This window comes from Syngnathus acus, chromosome 22 (assembly GCF_901709675.1).
Source record: "Syngnathus acus chromosome 22, fSynAcu1.2, whole genome shotgun sequence".
Lineage (NCBI taxonomy): Eukaryota > Metazoa > Chordata > Actinopteri > Syngnathiformes > Syngnathidae > Syngnathus > Syngnathus acus.
Window position 1 is genome coordinate 8,892,370 of NC_051106.1, and position 19,625 is coordinate 8,911,994.

At 43.5% G+C, this 19,625-nt stretch overlaps 2 protein-coding genes across 3 annotated transcripts; one reads left to right on the plus strand and one right to left on the minus strand.

Annotated features, from left to right (window-relative positions):
* Window positions 1-6,779: 6,779 nt before the first annotated feature.
* cldn11a (claudin 11a) lies at window positions 6,780-19,368 on the minus strand. 2 transcript variants are annotated; one of them, XM_037241401.1, is made up of 5 exons: window positions 19,357-19,368; window positions 10,655-10,659; window positions 7,610-7,874; window positions 7,244-7,408; window positions 6,780-7,082 (listed from the first exon to the last, which is right to left on the minus strand). In XM_037241401.1, exons 3-5 carry the CDS (start codon window positions 7,839-7,841, stop codon window positions 6,811-6,813), a joined length of 669 nt encoding a protein of 222 aa, XP_037097296.1. In that variant the 5' UTR covers window positions 7,842-7,874; window positions 10,655-10,659; window positions 19,357-19,368; the 3' UTR covers window positions 6,780-6,810. The 2 variants fall into 2 exon arrangements, with proteins under 2 accessions (XP_037097296.1, XP_037097295.1); XM_037241400.1 differs by lacking the exons at window positions 10,655-10,659; window positions 19,357-19,368 and having other exon boundaries at window positions 7,610-8,112.
* Window positions 12,468-15,689, plus strand: LOC119116395 (B-cell receptor CD22-like). Its single transcript, XM_037241720.1, has 9 exons — window positions 12,468-12,693; window positions 12,784-13,044; window positions 13,328-13,582; window positions 13,690-13,974; window positions 14,048-14,335; window positions 14,410-14,676; window positions 14,755-15,036; window positions 15,126-15,395; window positions 15,616-15,689. Exons 1-9 carry the CDS (start codon window positions 12,468-12,470, stop codon window positions 15,687-15,689), a joined length of 2,208 nt encoding a protein of 735 aa, XP_037097615.1.
* Window positions 19,369-19,625: the final 257 nt, after the last annotated feature.

The window sequence follows — 19,625 nt, forward strand, 5'->3', positions numbered from 1 at the left end:
TGCGTGCTTTCAGATTTGTGTAAGCGTGCGTGGAGTGTTAAGCATGTTATCCGTGCTGCATGCTGTGGTAACAAAACAAAAAAAAGCATTGTACATTCACACCGGCTCCACTTTTCAGAGCCACATAAGCTTGGAATAATTATGGTATGTTTAAATTTGATGCCAGTTCTGTCACAGTCCAATGAGTAGAAAACGGTTAAGTGTAGCGTTAAGGTGTCGTTGAGTCCAAAACACTTCCAAGTATTTTTCTACAGCGACTTCCTGGAAGTGAAGCTCTCACAACTGGAGGCCTGACTGGAAAAGTTTATTTTTAACAACAGTCCTTTATATGAAGTAAGAAATCACAAGCAAGCTCGGATAGCAGACAGTTGAGAATATTTTAATATGATTCTACAAGACACAATCATCTCTGTTCCCCTTCTGCGTTTCTTGTTGTCTCTCACACAGTAACGAATAGATATCCCATATTTGGTTGTTCTGGTATGATTTATTAATAAAAATTTTCAGTTTTTTTTTTTAATTATTGATTTTTTTCTCTGTGTGTGTACGTGTGTGTGAGTTGTTAACTTGCTTTCAGGTGCATTTTTTTTCTGCTGAGTTGTGCTGGTGATGTTTCATGCAACAAAGAAAGTGATTTATTGCAAATAAAAAAAAAAGAAAAATGTGTGGAAGTCATTTCAACCTCATGACACGACATTCACTGAACTATGGTTAGTATGTAAAGCTATTTTTGTTTTCATTAAAAAAAAATTAACCATCTATAGCACTGATGTCAAACTCATGAGGTCATTAGTGCACCTGCGTGAAAAGTTTTAGCTCCTGCAGACTAGAGCTTGACACGTGTGACCTTTGACCATGATATTTCCCTAATAAAGTGGCCTGTTATTAGGTACACTTGAAAATGGAGGTGTACCTAATGGAGTGTCCGTGTGATTCCCTCGTTAAGTGCACCTGCGTGAAAAGTTTTAGCTCCTGCAGAACGTGAAAGTGACCAAAAACTTTTCACGCAGGTGCGCTTAACGAGGGTAACTTGGAAACATATTGGAACGCGGCCCCGAGGACTAGAGCTTGACACCTGTGACCTTTGACCATGATATTTCCCTAATAAAGTGGCCTGTTATTAGGTACACTTGAAAATGGCGGTGTACCTAATGGAGTGTCCGTGTGATTCCCTCGTTAAGCGCACCTGCGGGAAAAGTTTTAGCTCCTGCAGAACGTGAAAGTGGCTAAAATTTTTCACGCAGGTGTTTTTAACGAGGGTAACTTTGGAAAACATATTGGAACGCGGCCCTGAGGACTAGAGTTTGACACCTGTGACCTTTGACCATGATATTTCCCTAATAAAGTGGCCTGTTATTAGGTACACTTGAAAATGGCGGTGTACCTAATGGAGTGTCCGTGTGATTCCCTCGTTAAGCGCACCTGCGTGAAAAGTTTTAGCTCCTGCAGAACGTGAAAGTGGCTAAAACTTTTCACGCAGGTGTTTTTAACGAGGGTAACTTTGGACAACATATTGGAACGCGGCCCTGAGGACTAGAGCTTGACACCTGTGACCTTTGACCATGATATTTCCCTAATAAAGTGGCCTGTTATTAGGTACACTTGAAAATGGCGGTGTACCTAATGGAGTGTCCGTGGGATTCCCTCGTTAAGCGCACCTGCGTGAAAAGTTTTAGCTCCTGCAGAACGTGAAAGTGGCTAAAACTTTTCACGCAGGTGTTTTTAACGAGGGTAACTTTGGAAAACATATTGGAACGCGGCCCCGAGGACTAGAGTTTGACACCTGTGACCTTTGACCATGATATTTCCCTAATAAAGTGGCCTGTTATTAGGTACACTTGAAAATGGCGGTGTACCTAATGGAGTGTCCGTGTGATTCCCTCGTTAAGCGCACCTGCGTGAAAAGTTTTAGCTCCTGCAGAACGTGAAAGTGGCTAAAAGTTTTCACGCAGGTGTTTTTAACGAGGGTAACTTTGGAAAACATATTGGAACGCGGCCCTGAGGACTAGAGTTTGACACCTGTGACCTTTGACCATGATATTTCCCTAATAAAGTGGCCTGTTATTAGGTACACTTGAAAATGGCGGTGTACCTAATGGAGTGTCCGTGTGATTCCCTCGTTAAGCGCACCTGCGTGAAAAGTTTTAGCTACTGCAGAACGTGAAAGGGGCTAAATCTTTTCCCGCAGGTGTTTTTAACGAGGGTAACTTGGAAAACATATTGGAACGCGGCCTCTCGAGGACTGGAGGTCGACACCCCTGGTTTAAGTGCAAAGTGCCACACCCGCCCTCACCCCCACTTTCTGATTGGCTGGTTGATCTGTGACCTCACTCGGACACTCCATTAGGTACGCCGCCATTTTCAGGTGTACCTAATAACAGGCCACATCCTGATTGGCTGTCTGACCTGTGACGTCACTTGGACACTTTATTAGGTACACTGCCATTTTCAGGTGTACCTAATAACAGGCCACCTCCTGATTGGCTGTTGGATCTATGACGTCACTTGGACACTCCATTAGGTACACCGCCATTTTCAGGTGTACCTAATAACAGGCCACTTCCTGATTGGCTGTCTGATCTGTGACGTCACTCGGACACTCTATTAGGTACACCACAATTTTCAGGTTTGTTCGCGATACTATGCCAGCCGACACACATTATGCCGACATTGATGTTTTAATTTTGTATTTGTTGGATTGTAGTGGATGGTGTTATTATACCGAATGTGTTTGAATAAAAGGTTGAAAAAAATCCGCTATGCCGACATTTGTTATTTAGGGGGACTCCAACTCATATAACAACGTAAAACACATACATATCGTCATGTAAAGCAGTTAGCCAAATGTCAGATTTTTGTTTTAATTAGCGAATATAGTAAAAACAAGGAATATAACACCAGACAAGTTTGAACATAAATGTTTATTAAAATAATAATAAAAGTACATTTCAAACCAGCAATCTAATGTGAAATTGCAGTAGATATATTGGATAACAATATTCAGGCGTATATATGCATACACGTTATTTAAAAACTACTATAAGTGTTATAAAATCAAGATGACCCAAAGAGAAGCATAATCTTCCCGTTGTTGCATAACGGCGCATCCCTTCATGCAATAAAGTTAGCCGTTAGCTAACCAAACAACTTTGGAGAAACCAAAGCATAAAAAGTAGTGTTTCAGTGAATGGTTCTTTCTTTCCTTGGCAAATCGTCAATCCACATTCTGGCTTACATAGGTCACGCCAGGAGGGAGACGCAACACCTTCACTGACCGATCCGTTGATGCGCGCACGGGGGAAAGGAAGGCAGTTCACTCGTTGACTCGTTCGCGAACGGGAAAGTCAGGATTCATTCCCTCACTGATCCGTTCTCCCGATGAACTGGAAATGCAAATCACTCAATCACTGACCCGTTCACTCACAGATCCGTTCCGTTGGTGAACGGGAAATGCAATTCTCTACTCGTTCGTGAACAGGAAGTGACGTCATTTTCTTCTTCGTTTTGTTTTACCGCGAGGTGGCACCAGCTTCAATGCACATTACCGACACCGTCGAAGTCATATGAACTGAAAAGATCGTTCTTTTGAACGAATCGTTCACTCACGAGCCAACACTGACTACAATGCGGCCCGCGTAAAAAAATGGGTTTGACACCCACTTTCTATTTTTCAGTAAAAAATGACCATCTATAGTAAGGCTTTTTCTTTCTTAGTAAAAAATGACCATCTATAGTAATGCAAGTTTTTTTCCATTAAAAAAAAATAGACCATGTATTGTAAGTCTCTGACAAACAATTTCAGACATGACTGGCGTCTGCACAAATCAAACAAGCAACCAGAAAACAAAGTCACATGTCATACAAATTTCATTTTGAAAAGTTTATGATAAAAAAAATCAAAAACAAGGGTGTACAATAGGAGTGTAACGATTCATCGATACACATCGATTAATCGATATAATGCTCTACGATTTGTTGGCATCGATGCTAAACGTAAACATCGATCTATATCGCTCGTTTTTGACCTCGGACATTAGACACCACTTTATTTTGAAATCCAGTTCATTGTTGCTTGCGTCCTCTTTCCGGGAGCAGTGCGCGCCGTGTTGTGTTGTGAGCAGAGCAGGCACGTGAAAGGGTAGCCGACAACTACGCAGCTCCTGGGCTGGTGCTATGGCTAGTGTCCAAGAAGACGAGGAAATTCGCTCCCCTTTGGGCTTCAAGTCATTCGTTTGGAAGCACTTTGTAATTTCCTAAATAAAGAGTTTGCAGTACGTTGTTGATTTTGCGTATGAATTGTTATAAATCAGGATATTGTTCTATATCGATCGTAGAGCACTATATCGTGATGTATCGTGAATGAATCACAGCAGGCTTTAAGATATCGGCAAATATCGTATCGTGGTTCTTTGTATCGATATATCGTATCGTTACAAAACCCGCGATTTACACCCCTAGTTTGTAACCCTAACCTTGATTTAAAACCCTAGTCGGAAACCCTAACCCTAGCTTGAAACCCTAATTAGTAATGGCAAAACTCCTTGGAAACCCTGGTCGGAAACCCTAACCCTAGTTTTGAAAGCCTAGTTAGAAACCCTAATCTTAGAAACCCTAAAAGTAGTTTGAAACCCTCGTTGGAAACCCTAACCTTAGCTTTAAAACCTAGTTTGTAACCCTAAGCGTGGTTTAAAACCCTAGTCGGAAACCCTACCCCTTGTTTGAAACCCTAAATAGCAATGGCAAAACTCCTTGGAAACCCTGGTCGGAAACCCTAACCCTCGTTTTGAAAGCCTAGTTAGAAACCCTAATCTTAGAAACCCTAAAAGTAGTTTGAAACCCTCGTTGGAAACCCTAACCCTAGCTTTAAAACCTAGTTTGAAACCCTAACCTTGGTTTAAAACCCTAGTCGGAAACCCTGAGCCTAGTTTGAAACCCTAATTAGCGATGGCAAAACTCCTTGGAAACCCTAGTCGGAAACCCTAACCCTAGTTTGAAAGCCTAGTTAGAAACCCTAACCCTAGTTTTGAAAGCCTAGTTAGTAACCCTAACCCTAACTCTAACTCTAACTCTAACCCTAACTCTAACCCTAACCCTAACTCTAACCCTACTTTTGAAAGCCTACTTAGAAACCCTAATCCTAACCCTAACCCTAATTTTGGAAACCCTAGTCAAAAACCCTAACCCTAGTTTTGAAAGCCTAGTTAGAAACCCCAATCTTAGAAACCCTAAAAGTAGTTTGAAACCCTTGTTGGAAACCCTAACCCTAGCTTTAAAACCTAGTTTGAAACCCTAACCTTGGTTTAAAACCCTAGTCGGAAACCCTGAGCCTAGTTTGAAACCCTAATTAGCGATGGCAAAACTCCTTGGAAACCCTAGTCGGAAACCCTAACCCTAGTTTTGAAAGCCTAGTTAGAAACCCTAACTCTAGTTTTGAAAGCCTAGTTAGTAACCCTAACCCTAACCCTAACTCTAACTAACCCTAACCCTAACCCTAAATCTAACCCTAACCGTAGTTTTGAAAGCCTAGTTAGAAACCCTAATCTTAGAAACCCTAAAAGTAGTTTGAAAGCCTCGTTGGAAACCTTAAGCCTAGCTTTAAAACCTAGTTTGTAACCCTAACCTTGGTTTAAAACCCTAGTCGGAAACCCTGAGCCTAGTTTGAAACCCTAATTAGCGATGGCAAAACTCCTTGGAAACCCTAGTCGGAAACCCTAACCCTAGTTTTGAAAGCCTAGTTAGAAACCCTAACCCTAACTCTAGTTTTGAAAGCCTAGTTAGTAACCCTAACCCTAACCCTAACTAACCCTAACCCTAACCGTAGTTTTGAAAGCCTAGTTAGAAACCCTAACCCCAACCCTAATCCTAACTCTAACCCTAACTTTGGAAACCCTAGTCGAAAACCCTAACCCTAGTTTTGAAAGCCTAGTTAGAAACCCTAATCTTAGAAACCCTAAAAGTAGTTTGAAAGCCTCGTTGGAAACCTTAAGCCTAGTTTTAAAACCTAGTTTGTAACCCTAACCTTGGTTTAAAACCCTAGTCGGAAACCCTAACCCTAGTTTGAAACCCTAATTAGTAGGGGTGTAACGATTCATCGATACATCGATATAATGCTCTACGATTTGTTGGCATCGATGCTAAACGTAAACATCGATCTATATCGCCCGTTTTTGACCTCGGACATTAGACGCGACTTTATTTTGAAATCCAGTTCATTGTTGCTTGCTTCCTGTTTCCGGGAGCAGTGCGCGGTGTGTTGTGTTGTGAGCAGAGCAGGCACGTGAAAGGGGAGCCGACAACTACGCGGCTCCTGGGCTGGTGCTATGGCTAGTGTCCAAGAAGACGAGGAAATTCGCTCCCCTTTGGGCTTCAAGTCATTCGTTTGGAAGCACTTTGTAATTTCCTAAATAAAGAGTTTGCAGTACCTTGTTGATTTTGCGATAAATTGTTATAAATCAGGATATTGTTCTATATCGATCGTAGAGCACTATATCGTGATGTATTGTGAATGAATCACAGCAGGCTTTAAGATATCGGCAAATATCGTATCGTGATTCTTTGTATCGATATATCGTATCATTACAAAACCCGCGATTTACACCCCTAGTGTACAAACAATAAATAACCCCAAAGAAAGAGTTCTTGAATACTGACTGTGTTTGAGCAAGCTGACCTAACAAAATGTCAAACAATACAATTGAAATATACTTTAGCATATATATTTGCAAATATAAAAATGTCAGACACACAAACATTGAACACAGTAATTAACGCGTGTTGTTCATCCACCGAGAGAGATGACCTTTGACCTCATCAGACATGGACACTCTTGGTGTGGTTGGGAGATGACAACGTGGCGGCTGGCGCAGTGGCCTCTGCCCCCATCTTGGAAAAGTAGACCCTGCCGTGGTCCTGGTACGGACGGGACGCCGGCGATGAGGAGCAGCAGCTCAGGATGACGCCGGCCAAAAGGGACAAGACCACGCCCGCCCAGCCGGCGTACAGCGCAAAGCCAAAGGACATCACCTGCTCATTCAGGTTCTCGCCAATGAAGAACCAGACGGTGGAAAGCAGCCCGCACAGCCCTGACAAGCAGCAAGAATAAAAATGGTGACGGCACTGATAGATGACTATTGTGGTGGTGTCCCAATATTTATGGACTTGGCTAAATGTCATCAATAGGTGTTCCTAATTTTGGGGCTTCTTTTGGAGAGCGGAAAATATCCGGAGCGACGTCAAGGCTTACCGGCGATGAGCATGAGGACACCCCCGACGGCGGCACTCTTGTTCTTGGAATTCTGGGCGTCACTACCCAGGCGGATGCAGGGCATGGACGTGGCCACCATCACCATGGCAACCAGGCCCAAGATGGAGGCCGTGACCATCAGGGCACGAGTCACGTGGGCGTAAACTGCACAAGACAAATGAGAATGACAATAAGAGGAAATAGAATACAGCAACTTTGTATAAATATGAAATTTGATAACCCACAATAAATTCCTGAAGATATAGATAAGCGTAAAACGATTAACATGAATTAACAAGAAGGCCTCCCTTCCACAATTTAAAAAAAAAAAAAAAAATTATAGTAAGCATCAGAAGGATTTTATACCAGGCAGGTCGAAGATCTGGAAGGGTAAGCAGGTCTGCATTCCGTTGGAGGCGGTGGAGGAACATTCAGCCCACGGGCCTTTGGTCCTCACAATGTCAAACATCCTGCAGGCGGACAATTGACTGTGCCTGCACAGAACAAGCCAGTCGTTGCTGGCCGTGGCGACCAAGATGCCCAACCAGCCCAGGAGGCCCAGCGCAAAACCGCACAGCAGCGCACCCAACCTGGCCATCAGATTTGAGGAGGTCAAAATCCAAAATGCAGCGTCGTTGTCTTGTGAGGAGTGAAACTTTCCAGAATGAGTTGATGGCTTTGTATGGAATTCGGTGAGGGAGGAGACAAACCCCAAAACATAGCCCAAACTTTTCAGTCAATCAGAGACTCATCCGTCATCACATGCACCGCCTTCAATCAAGTCAGACCCCGAGATCGCTGCCAGGTTTGTCAACCTGAAGCTACCCTGCCCCCTGCTGGTCAAAGTGGAAACAAGAGAGCCAACATCATGTGTACTGCCAACGAAATAATAAAATAAAAACAATTAATTGAATAATCAAATAAGCAATCAAATAAATAAATAAATAAATAAATAAATAAATAAATCACACACACACACAAACACACACACACACAAATAAATATAAAAGATGAAGGTTTACCTACATGTGTAAATTTGACGCAAGTTTACAAAGTGTTTTGCAAAGAACATAGTTGTTTTGTAAGACACAAGGGTTTTAAATTTGGATCTTTAAACGAGGGTTTGGGTTTCAAAGTCGCGTCACAACTTCTAACAATGATTATAAAATCGAGTTCATAAATTCTTTTGTGCATTAGTAATCATCAGCCCGAGTAAATACTTTGTAGCCTTACATTTTGCCACAATTGCAGTCTTCTGTGGTACGTCTATCAGTTTTATCTTTCATTTCTTTCAAACTTTTGCTAGAACAGGGCGTAACTCAGCTTTAAGGTCAGGGCCGCGTTGCGTGCTTGCCAAAACTAGTCCTCACCGCATCTATAACCCGAGTTGAAAATTATGAAACCTCAACCTGAGTTTGAAACTTCAATCCGAGTGATACACACACATGACTTTAAAATGCTTGAAATCCTAAAACCAGTTGGAAATACTTATTAGAAGCGATAAGATGAGTTTTGTTAAGAGTATTAGAAAACTGGCAGGTGATGTCACCCTGGGAGGGAGAAGGAAAGAAACAACATTACCCAGAATGCCTTGCGAGATGCAACTTAGTATATCTTGGCAGGGACCGCGCCCAAGATGTTACTCTGCGGCTCGGACCCCTGACAAGTGTGCGCCGGTGACCTAGGAGGAAAGGTGAGTGTGTGGACTTTTATTTCTTTTTCCAACTTTTTTGGGGGGTCTGCTTTTGCAATGTTCTACATTGCATTTGAAGTACTCACGTGATGTGACTTTTGTTTTCTTGTACATTTTCAGACAGCCACCACCACGCCAGCAGGCTTGACGTTCCCCATTTGGATTTTGACCTCATCCGATTTTTTTTTTTGACATCATGGCTGGGGTTTCAGTGACGCTGGATAAGACTGTGCAGTTGTGCAGGCTTGGGCTCAGCTTCCTGTGCACATTGGGCTTCTTTGCCCTCACGGTCTCCACCGACTTGGTTCGGATGTGCGTTCCCCCTCCGGGAGACTGCCAGATATTCAAATTTACCTTGGGCATATGGAAGCAATGCCTCCGGGTCCGCAACGATTCCAACACTTATTGTCGCAGATGGGACCAGCGACGTATAACCTGTAAGAATGAACACACATGACCTACAAAAAGCATTTATAATTATTTTTTTAATGTTCTTTGTTTTTCCTTCATTGGCATTTCTGCTGTGCAGCGTACCCCTACTGGGTTCGTGGACTGATGGTGACGGGTACCGTCTCAAGCCTGCTCACCTTGGTGCTGGAAGCCTTTCTCGTCCTCTTGGTGTTCAATGCTTGTTTCAGACAGTGCTGCTTCTTGCAGGCACACAAGAACAAGTGTGTGTTTGCCGGAAGAGTCCTCAAGTTCATCGCTGGTAAGCCAGTTTCTCTTCCCTAAAGCAAACTAACAAACTCAATCTTCAGAATATTCAATGAAACTAAACGCTATATCTACAGCGATGTCATTTGAATACATTTGTTGTTGTTTGTGCTCAGGAGTGTGTGGGCTGACATCTCTGGTGTGGTACCTTATTGGCGTACACCGGGATGAATCCGTGATTGAGTACGCAGCCAGTCTGGTGCTCGGCTGCGTCAGCGTGGGCGTGACACTCCTGTCTGTCGTCTTCTTCACCTTGGTTGAGGGCTGCGCCAAGCGTCGCACACCTCGGGACGAGGGCACCGACGACGATCCTAACTTGAAGGAGCCCACAGAGGTGTTTAATCTCCCTCCTCCCATGTCGGTCTTGGCTGGGCCTGATGAGGTCACAGGGCATCTGTGATTTTCCTGAAAGTCTCCTGAAATGAGTACTAACACAAAAATGATGAATCAATTTATGTTTTCTAACTTTAAATTGCCCTGCTATAGCTACAACTAAAAAACAAACGTTGAATTATTTGTGAAGGTTCATGCTGTCTGACATGTTAGATGGACATAATGTAAGGTACAATTTGACAATTTGTTAGGTCTGCTTGCTGAACATCCCCAAAACTTTTCTTCATGGCTTTTTATTGATTGTATGAGCACTTGTTTTGATTTTCCACAATAAAGTTTTTCACAAAGAAAATAATGTTGCTGCTGCTGGCAGTATTGTCAGGAACAAGTAAATAATAATGACAAGAGGGACATCTACTGGCCAAACATGAACATAACAGTCTTTTTTTTTCTTTTTACAATTGCTACATTTGCTTTTCAAGGAGGAAGTCAAACTTTCTTTATAATAATTGGTTCTGTGCAGCCCAAGTGGTCCAAACACATTGTTCTGATTAATGTTTCTTTTGTAGATTACAAATTAAAAAGGCAAATCTGTCCAACTGTTTTGATCTATTTTAGGGGACGACCATTTTTTTTAGCTTTAATCACACGCTTAAAAATAAGACTTACAGAATTAGCTTATCTTTAAGCAACAACAAAAAACCCTGTGCACCTAAAATGCTTATTAGTGTATGCTAAAGCACACACACACAGTTGACTAAATAAAAACTAAGACTAAATAATACTAAATATTAATAATAATAATAGAAATAATAATAATAATAATAAATCCCTTTGTGTACATTACAAAAGATGAAATACAACTGCAAGCAGCACAAACAAAAAAATATCAAGTAACCAAGAAGAAAAAATAGCTTCAAGGCTTTATCTGGCTGTGACCAGTTAGTGCCTAAATTGTTTTGATGTTGCTGTAATAAAGCTTTTTGTCTTGACACATGTGCTTTTATGTAGAGGATAAAAGAGTGAGTTTGCATCTTACTGAATGTATGTCACAAATTACACAAGCAGGAAGCCTGCAGTGAAGATTCCACAACCCATTTGTAAGTGATGACTATTAATCATCATATCTTTGGTTTTGTTTTGGTGTTTTTTATCCTAGAAGATATACTTTTGTTGGATAACCATGTTTAGTGCAATCTTTTCTTGATTCCACGTTTGGTTTGATCATTAATTGTCATGTGTTTGTAGTGTATTCAGTGGAATATAGGCTTTTTGAATATTTATTTTACAAAATTGCATCTTTGGAACCAGGATTTGTAATATTGATATCATTTCTAGGCATCATCTTAATACTTCAATTTGTTTCCGATTGGTATGATGACAAATGTGTATATCTTTCAAATTTGTGTTGGTGCAGTGGCAGAATGGAGCAATGCAGATTGATTTTCCTTCTGTTATCTTTTTTGACAGGTAATCTTCTTTCTCGCTCTGCTTAATGCTTTTCCATCTTTGAACAAAATTTAAACTTAGAAGATCTGTTGTTGCCATGACGCATTTGCGCAAAAAATAAATAAAAAAATAAATATATATATATATGCATTTGGAATTATTTAATACATATTCACGGACAATATATAATTAACATCGGTCTGTGATTCTGATATATTTAGGCCTGCAGAGAAGGCCTTGCAGGCCCTGACGGCCCACCACTGCTTTATATAGATTCGCTTAATGATGTCAGCACGAATGACGAGTTGTATCATATTGATATTTATGTATACAAACATTCATATGGCTTACTAAACTTAATTGTGCGTTTTCCGCTACAGCTTTTCAATGTTTGAACAGCCACTTTGAAGTAACCACCCAAAGCGCGCCCATTAAAGAGGGCTCCTGCATTGAACTGACGCTACGGTGTAAGGACGAGCTCCCTGGGCATCCGACCAACTGGATTTGGCTGAAAGACTCAGATTGGAACAACCTGCAGAACAACTTCACTGGCACTGTCATTCTGAGCTCCAACACCAAAATGTGGCCCGTCCACCCGCACTTTGATGGCCGTGTCAAAAGTCCAGGCTCGCTGCCTGCGCAGTGGCACGTCGGAACTTCATTGGTGGTCTTGATATGCAACCTCACCATACCTGACAGCGGCAAATACAGTTTTGTGTATGAGCTCAGCGAGGATGAGGCGTTATCATGGACAGAAGCTTCTGCTGTTGTCAAAGTCATAGGCAAGTCATTCAAACAGATGCCATCTGGGTTTGGCTTACCCAAGTTGCCATTTCATTTAACATACACTTCAAGTTCCAGCACAGCAATTTCAACAACTCAGACACAGCCTGCTATTAAAAAACACAAGACAAAACATTCGGTGACTTGGGTTCCATGCCTCTATAAATTTGATGTCCGCAACAAACGTTTCCATTGAGAGCATTTCTCTTTACAGAAAATCCCTGCCCAATCCAGTTTTTTCAACTAGCCGACATGGAGGAGGGAGGACAACAGGGACTGTGGTGCTTCTCTTCCAACAGCTGTTCCTTACAATTTCTGGATGACAAGCTGTCGATCAAGTTGATTGAGCTGAATCCTGGCCAAATGGGTATGACGACGGTTGTAGGTGATTGGAAGAATGATGGCCTGGAGGTTGGGTGCCAGGCGCGTGGCAATACCGACAAGTATCTGAGGAAGTACCAGACTGTCAATGTCAAATGTAAGAACTTCGTCATAAGTACACACTACAGAGTTGTAACGGAAGACAAGGCAGCCTTACTTATCTTATTTGTCCAATTCCCCATTTCAGACAGCCCCAAAATCATTCATGTGCGATTGCGTCAAGGCGTCAAATACTTCCAAGAAGGCGACGACATGAAACTCTTCTGCACTGCTAACGGAAATCCCGACCCCACGTTCGAGTGGTTTAAAGATAACGACTCGGAGCTGCTGGCCGAGGGGGGGCAGTTGACTGTCCAGTCCGTCACGCCCCAGCACAACGGGAAGTATAAGTGTGTTGCCAAAAATGACCACGGAGAAGCGTCGAAGACTCTTGACGTCGACATCAAATGTGAGTCCATTGATGCATATTTCACATACGGCAGGGTCTGACATTAACAGTGCCCTCTGGTGGATTCAGGTCGGTATTACACTGCTTAGAAACAGGCCTGACCGGGCCAGTTCATTCAAAAGTCATTAGGGAATTTTTGGAATCAATTGGCTGCACTTTGGGGGGGGGGGGAAATGAATGAACTATTTAGCACATCCTACTTTAACTTTTTTATTCCACCTCTCTAATCTTGAAAACATCCACTCCACACCTAACGCAAACGACTTTCCAGACCGTCCGTCAGTTGACATCAAGATCCAACCTTCTCGGACTAAGTTCACTCTGGGCGAGGTCATGACCCTGTTTTGTGAGGTGAAGAGTGGAAACCCCCGGCCCGATCACTTTGCCTGGTACAAAGATGGCCAACTGGTGGCGTCTCAGCAAGATTATACGGTGTTGGCGGTGCGCCACGAGCACATGGGGCGCTACACGTGCGAGGCCTTCAACACGGACTTCAAGGACTTGAAAACGACGGCCGAGCGTCTCATCGACGTGGAATGTGAGTCCGGGCGCCTCGGCGGGGCGCCTTGGTGAAGCCCCTCGGCGGGGCGCCTCGGTGAGCCGTCACGTGTCCGTTATGCATCTCCTGCCTAAATCTCGTTGCAGACCTCCCGAGGAAAACCAACCTAACCCTCTTCGGTTCCGCCACCATGGTCAAAGCGGGCACATCGGCCCTGTTACTGTGCTCCGCCGACGCCAACCCCAAGCCCAACGAGTACGCCTGGTCACTCAGCCAAGACGGGATCTCGTGGGATCCTTTGGCCCAACACACCGAGGAACATCTGCTGCTGCGCAAGGTGTCGCCGAGCCATCGCCCCTGCTACAAGTGCCACGCCGTCAACAAATTCGGCGCCGGCAAAGACAGCAAACCGCTGTGCATCCAAGTCGTATGTGAGTCACGAAACACATTTTCAGACCTTAAGACTTTTTTTCTAAATTGTTTCTCATCTCTATTTCATCCAAGTCCGTCCGACAAACCTGCTGCTGTCCATGGCCGACAAGGTCCCTGAAAACAAGCAGGTCTCCGTGCGCTGCTCGGTAGAAAGCCTGCCGCTCTCCACACTTAGTTTGAGCAGGACGGCCACTGACCAATCGTCCATGCAGTCTGTCGCCACGAAACTCAGCATGGAGGCACAAAACAACATTCTGTCCTACAATTTCACGGCCACCTGGGCAGACAGCGGCGTTTACGCCTGTGAAGCCGCCAACAGCTTAGGAAGTGAAATTACACACAAGACCCTGGAAGTCACATGTAGGTCATCGTGTAGGCAGTAAACAAGAACATAGTGCAGTGAAAATTTTTTCATTTGCTTATATCTCGGCCAGATTCTCCCAAAAATGTGGCGGTCAAAGCGAGTCCGTCCTTGGCGGTCATGAAAAAGCAAACATTGACGCTGCAGTGTGTCGCCAACGCCAACCCGCCCATTGAATCGGTGATATGGTGGAAGGCGGGCTCTGTCTGCCAAAATGTGACCGAGACACAAACCTTGACGTTGACGTTCGTCACGCCTGCCGACGCCGGCGACTACGCTTGCACGGCCGTCAACGAACTGGGCTCGGCCAAATCACCCCCAGTAAAGGTCGAAGTCCACTGTGAGTTCAATGTTGACATTATTGGATAAAATGCATATCAACATTTGAATGTAATTCAAATGACATACTTTTCTCAAGACGGTCCGTCCGAGCCGGTGCTGTCCATGGCCACCGATGTGACAGAAGGCGAGCCGGTGTCCATATTCTGCTCAGTGGAAAGCGAGCCGTTCTCCATCCTCACCCTGACCAGGGTGTCCAACGACTTGCCGTCCTTGTGCGCCAGTTCCCGTCGCAACGCCGTCCAAAACAACACGCTGTTCCACATATTCACAGCCACTTGGGAAGATGGCGGCGTTTACACCTGCGAGGCCGACAATGGCTTTAGAAGACGAAGCTTGCAAAGGACTTTGCAAGTCTCATGTAAGTCTTTGCTGTCATTCAAATTTTCTTGTGGAAAAATTTATTTTGGGTGTTTAAAAATGAGTGACTTAAAAAAAAAAATCTGTCAGATGCTCCCAAAGAGGTGGCGGTGAGAGCGCAGCCTTCTCTGCTGGTGACAGAAAACGACACGTTGACGCTACAGTGCGACGCCCTCTCATCCCCACCCGTCCACTCGGTGATGTGGTGGAAGGTGAACGGCTTAAGTTACCAAAACGTGTCTCGCAGTCACACTTTGACCATGACGTCCGTCACGCCCGCCGACGCCGGCTTGTACGGCTGCACGGCCACCAACGAGCTGGGGTCGGCCAGGTCGCCTTCAGTGGAGGTCCAAGTCCACCGTGAGTTTTAAGCGCTAAAAAGGAAATGCCAAAGTAACAAAAAAAAACAATTGTATGAATATAGCAACATTACTTTTGATGTATTTTCTTTTTCAATGAGCTATTTTGTAGAAATTCTCAAAATCGCAGAGGCAGCAGCGACATTCGACATGGGTGCGTCAATTTTCATCTGCAAAGTTGATTTGATTCCATACACTCACATCTGTTAATGTGCCCGCAGCTTGGTTCCTGGAGTTCATCGTCCCTCCCATTTGCGTGCTCATTGTCCTGGTGCTTATTGTCATCTTCAGGTAGTTTATTTATCCCCATAAATGTTTATATTATTCCCAACGGAGGCGACCTTAACCCGAAGGCCGCTTCCTAACCTCCGCCTAACACCTTAATCCAACACTAGACAGCTCAAGCGCTAAAATGCTAACATTATCCTGTATGTCCACCCCATCGTTGTCCTCCCTGTCCACATCAGTGTGTCATACGTACGGAGGAAGCGAGGTTCGCAGGAACGAAAAAACCGGGAAGCACAGTTGTCCAACATTGTTGCTGAGGAGCAGATGGGCGAGTTGGGCACTGATAACCCGTGAGATGCCTCCCTCCCTCCCTACACTAGATTGCTGGATATCAGACATTGCCTAACTTTGTATATTTTCCCCAAATTCAGTTTCATCATGTGTAACATGACCCCCGGAAAGGTGAGTGAGTCATTCACCATCCAGAGGTTTGCATAAAAAAGTCAAATAATGAAATATAGAAAACTTGGTGCACACACCATCAGATGAAAAAAAAAAAAGTGTTTGAAAGCAATATTTTTTCACTTCTTCTAGGTGAGAAGAAAAAGCATCAGCCATGAAGGCTCCATTCAGCTTCAGCTGAAGACCAGGCGGCCGAGCAATTGGGCCGATGGCGAAAGCGACGACAGCCCCGTGGAAATATGCATCTGATTGTTAACTCTGCTTCCTACAACTGCACTGTCCTGTCCAATGCGACTTCAATACATTAAACTTATAAAACGTAAAAGGTTCAAGTCAGATGCTGACTATGTTTTCTGGAGAGATGTTTGTATTCTCGTCCAATGTTGTAATAAAGAATGCAAAGGAATGTGACTTGTTGCAAATGTTGACCTGGTTGAGCCTATGGCGCCCAAAAAAAAACACATGTCCAACCATTTCATCCAACACAAAAGTAATCTTAATTATAATACCTTCTAATGCAATGCAGAGGACCCCCCCCCCAAAAAAAAATCCAAAAATACAGTATAGTCATGGTTGAATATTGGTGATGCGTTTGAGGATGTGGATGACTTAGTGTACTATGTCAAAGTGTACTATGTCAATTTAACCAACAGGGAGCGCAATAGTCAAACTTACCTCCCTCATCCTCCGAGATGAGGATGAGTAGATAGAGAAATAGAGTGAGGTATAGAGATGAAAGATAGATAGAGATAAAAGATAGAGATAATGATAGAGATAATAGATAGAGATAAAAGATAGAGATATATAGAGATATATAGAGAGAGAGAGAGAGAGAGAGAGAGAGAGAGAGAGAGAGAGAGAGAGAGAGAGAGAGAGAGAGAGAGAGAGAGAGAGAGAGAGAGAGAGAGAGAGAGAGAGAGAGAGAGAGAGAGAGAGAGAGAGAGAGAGAGAGATAGATAGATAGATAGATAGATAGATAGATAGATAGATAGATAGATAGATAGATAGTTACAAAGTTAGTTACAAAGATAGTTAGAAAGAAAGATAGTTAGAAAGAAAGATAGTTCGAAAGAAAGATAGTTAGAAAGAAAGAGATAGAAACAGATGGAAAGAGATAGAAGACTACACTTCCATATGGAAAAGGATTTAAAGTTGGTGCACCCCATGTGCCGGGACGCCTTCTCCTTTTACCACCGCCGGGGGGGTCTTAAATCCCACCATTTCCCTCCATGTCGTCAGCACGGTTACAATCCCGTCCTCATTTGCATAATATTCCCATTCCCTTGCCGCCTCACTCTCCCCGCATCAGACAAACTGCGACGAGAATCATAGTGGGATATGACCCGCTTACTTCCGCCCAACTTATTCCCCAATCTTGAGCTGTATGGAGAGGCCGTCGGCGGGAGAGGTGAAGTGTGACGCCGTGCGTGTTTACACGGCCCACTGCCTTGAATGGTTGACCGCAATGATCTATAGCATGTCTTAGTCTACACACGCGCAACAATGATGTATTTACATAAAAGCCGGCGAGCCGATAAAATCATCGGCGCTGCAATGTCAGCGCGCCGCTGAGGGAGGGCTTAAAAGCTAATGTCGCTAGCGTGGCTTCAAAGCTGCCTCCGGTTTAAGTATTAAGCTTTCACTCTTGTAGTAAAAAAATGCATAAACTTAAAAATATTTAAGAAAAAGATTGTAGGTGAAGAGATGGGAAAGCATTTACACATTATTTCCATCTTTTTTTTTCAAATACCTGGTTAGGCCACATTTCAAAACGGGTATGGAGAAAAGTTTCATTCGAGAGGAGACTACGGGCAAAACTAAGTGACAATGACAAATTGCATGTCTTGACTGCAAAGGAGATATATTTCTTCCTACAAGAGACTGAGGGCTCCTGCAGCCAACTGGAGACTATGGAGTATAATTTTGGGCAGCTTCCAGAGCTGTGCTAAAACTATTATTTTTATTCTACCACAAATGAGAGAATAAGCGGTTTAGATAAAGAGTTGGATGAGGCAAATGTTATCCAAGAGGAGATTAAGGGCTATTGTAACAAAATGGAAACTACAGAATATAACACTGCATCTTCCAGACCAAAGGTAAAATAAGCTAATATTAGCTTGTATTGACTTCAGAGAAGACAAATGCTATCCAAGAGGAGATTAAGGGCATCTGGTATAGGAGGTCGTTTACATAGTTGCCTGGCCGAGGTCGGCATTCTATCGAGTTTCTCACCCATCGATGATCACTCGTCAATCAAAACCGGACACGTTCCGGCATAATATACGCGAGGGCCGCCACAAATTATTTACGAGCTGGAGATTGAACGAGCTCCGTCGGGTGCCGCCAGGGCCCGTTTTGCGCCATCCCTTATTGCAAAAGAGACGCTTCCAGACGTTGCCTCCGGCCAACAAATATCAAGCAGCACTCATCCAAATGACTTGCATTCAACTCTTTTCTTTTTCTTTTCACGAGGGAGGGAGGGAGGGGAAATCTGACGATTAGACACGCTCCTTTCCAAGACATTTGGATGAGCAGATGTCTGAGGAGAAAGGGAGGGAAAAAAAAGAAAAGAACAGGGCAAAGTTATTTTATAGTCATTTGGCACTTGTTTTTGCTGACACTTTGAGAAAAAGCTCCCGTAAAAATGTACATCTGCAGTAACAAGCATCCTAAGTGTGACTTTACAACACACACACACACACACACACACACACACACACACACACACACACACACACACACACAGACAGACACGCACGCGCGTGCAGTGTTGGTTGCATATTGCCGCTGTGCCAGCCAAGTCATCCTCTTGATTTGTGGTTACGTTCTGCGTCACAACTTACTCTCTATGTGTGTGTATGTGTGTGTGTGTGTGTGTGTGACATTGCTCGCCTCTCTCCAACCGTGTCGGCCATTAGTATTAATTAGCATTGCTAGCTGTCGGGCGTCGCCGCAGAAGTAGCTTCGAAAATATGCCACAAAAGAAAAATAATTCTTCCAAAATTGGGGAAAAGTAAAGCAGGTTAGCATTAAAAGTTTGAACTTTAATTTTTAACTTTAAGTTAGAGAAAAAAAGTCTCAAAAGTGATTTTTAAAAAAAATGCCCAACAGAACAAAATGCTTTGATAGCATGAAAATGTCACAAATATTTAGAAAAATTGTGAAGTATGAAAAATATGCCATAAAAATATATGCGTTGTTATGCAAAAGACATAATAAGCAAGATGTGAGCGCTCAATTTGGCAATAAGCTCACAGATGTTTCTTCCACGCATCCAAATTGCAGCGCAGCTTGCGGGACGAGATGCGTACATTTAATGTGCTCAATTAACGCTTTCACGAGGACCCCATGTTAGCTGGAAAACATGCGTGTGTGTGTCTTTGTGTGTGTAAGGGGCACCTGCAAGTAAATGTGTTGTTTTTAATTGGGTTTCACGCAGTATGCGCTTAATGAAGTCGTCTCATTAAAGCTTTATTAATGGCCCCAAATATGTGCATTGTTTACCCACGCCGCATGACAACTATGATGCGCGTCGCTATGG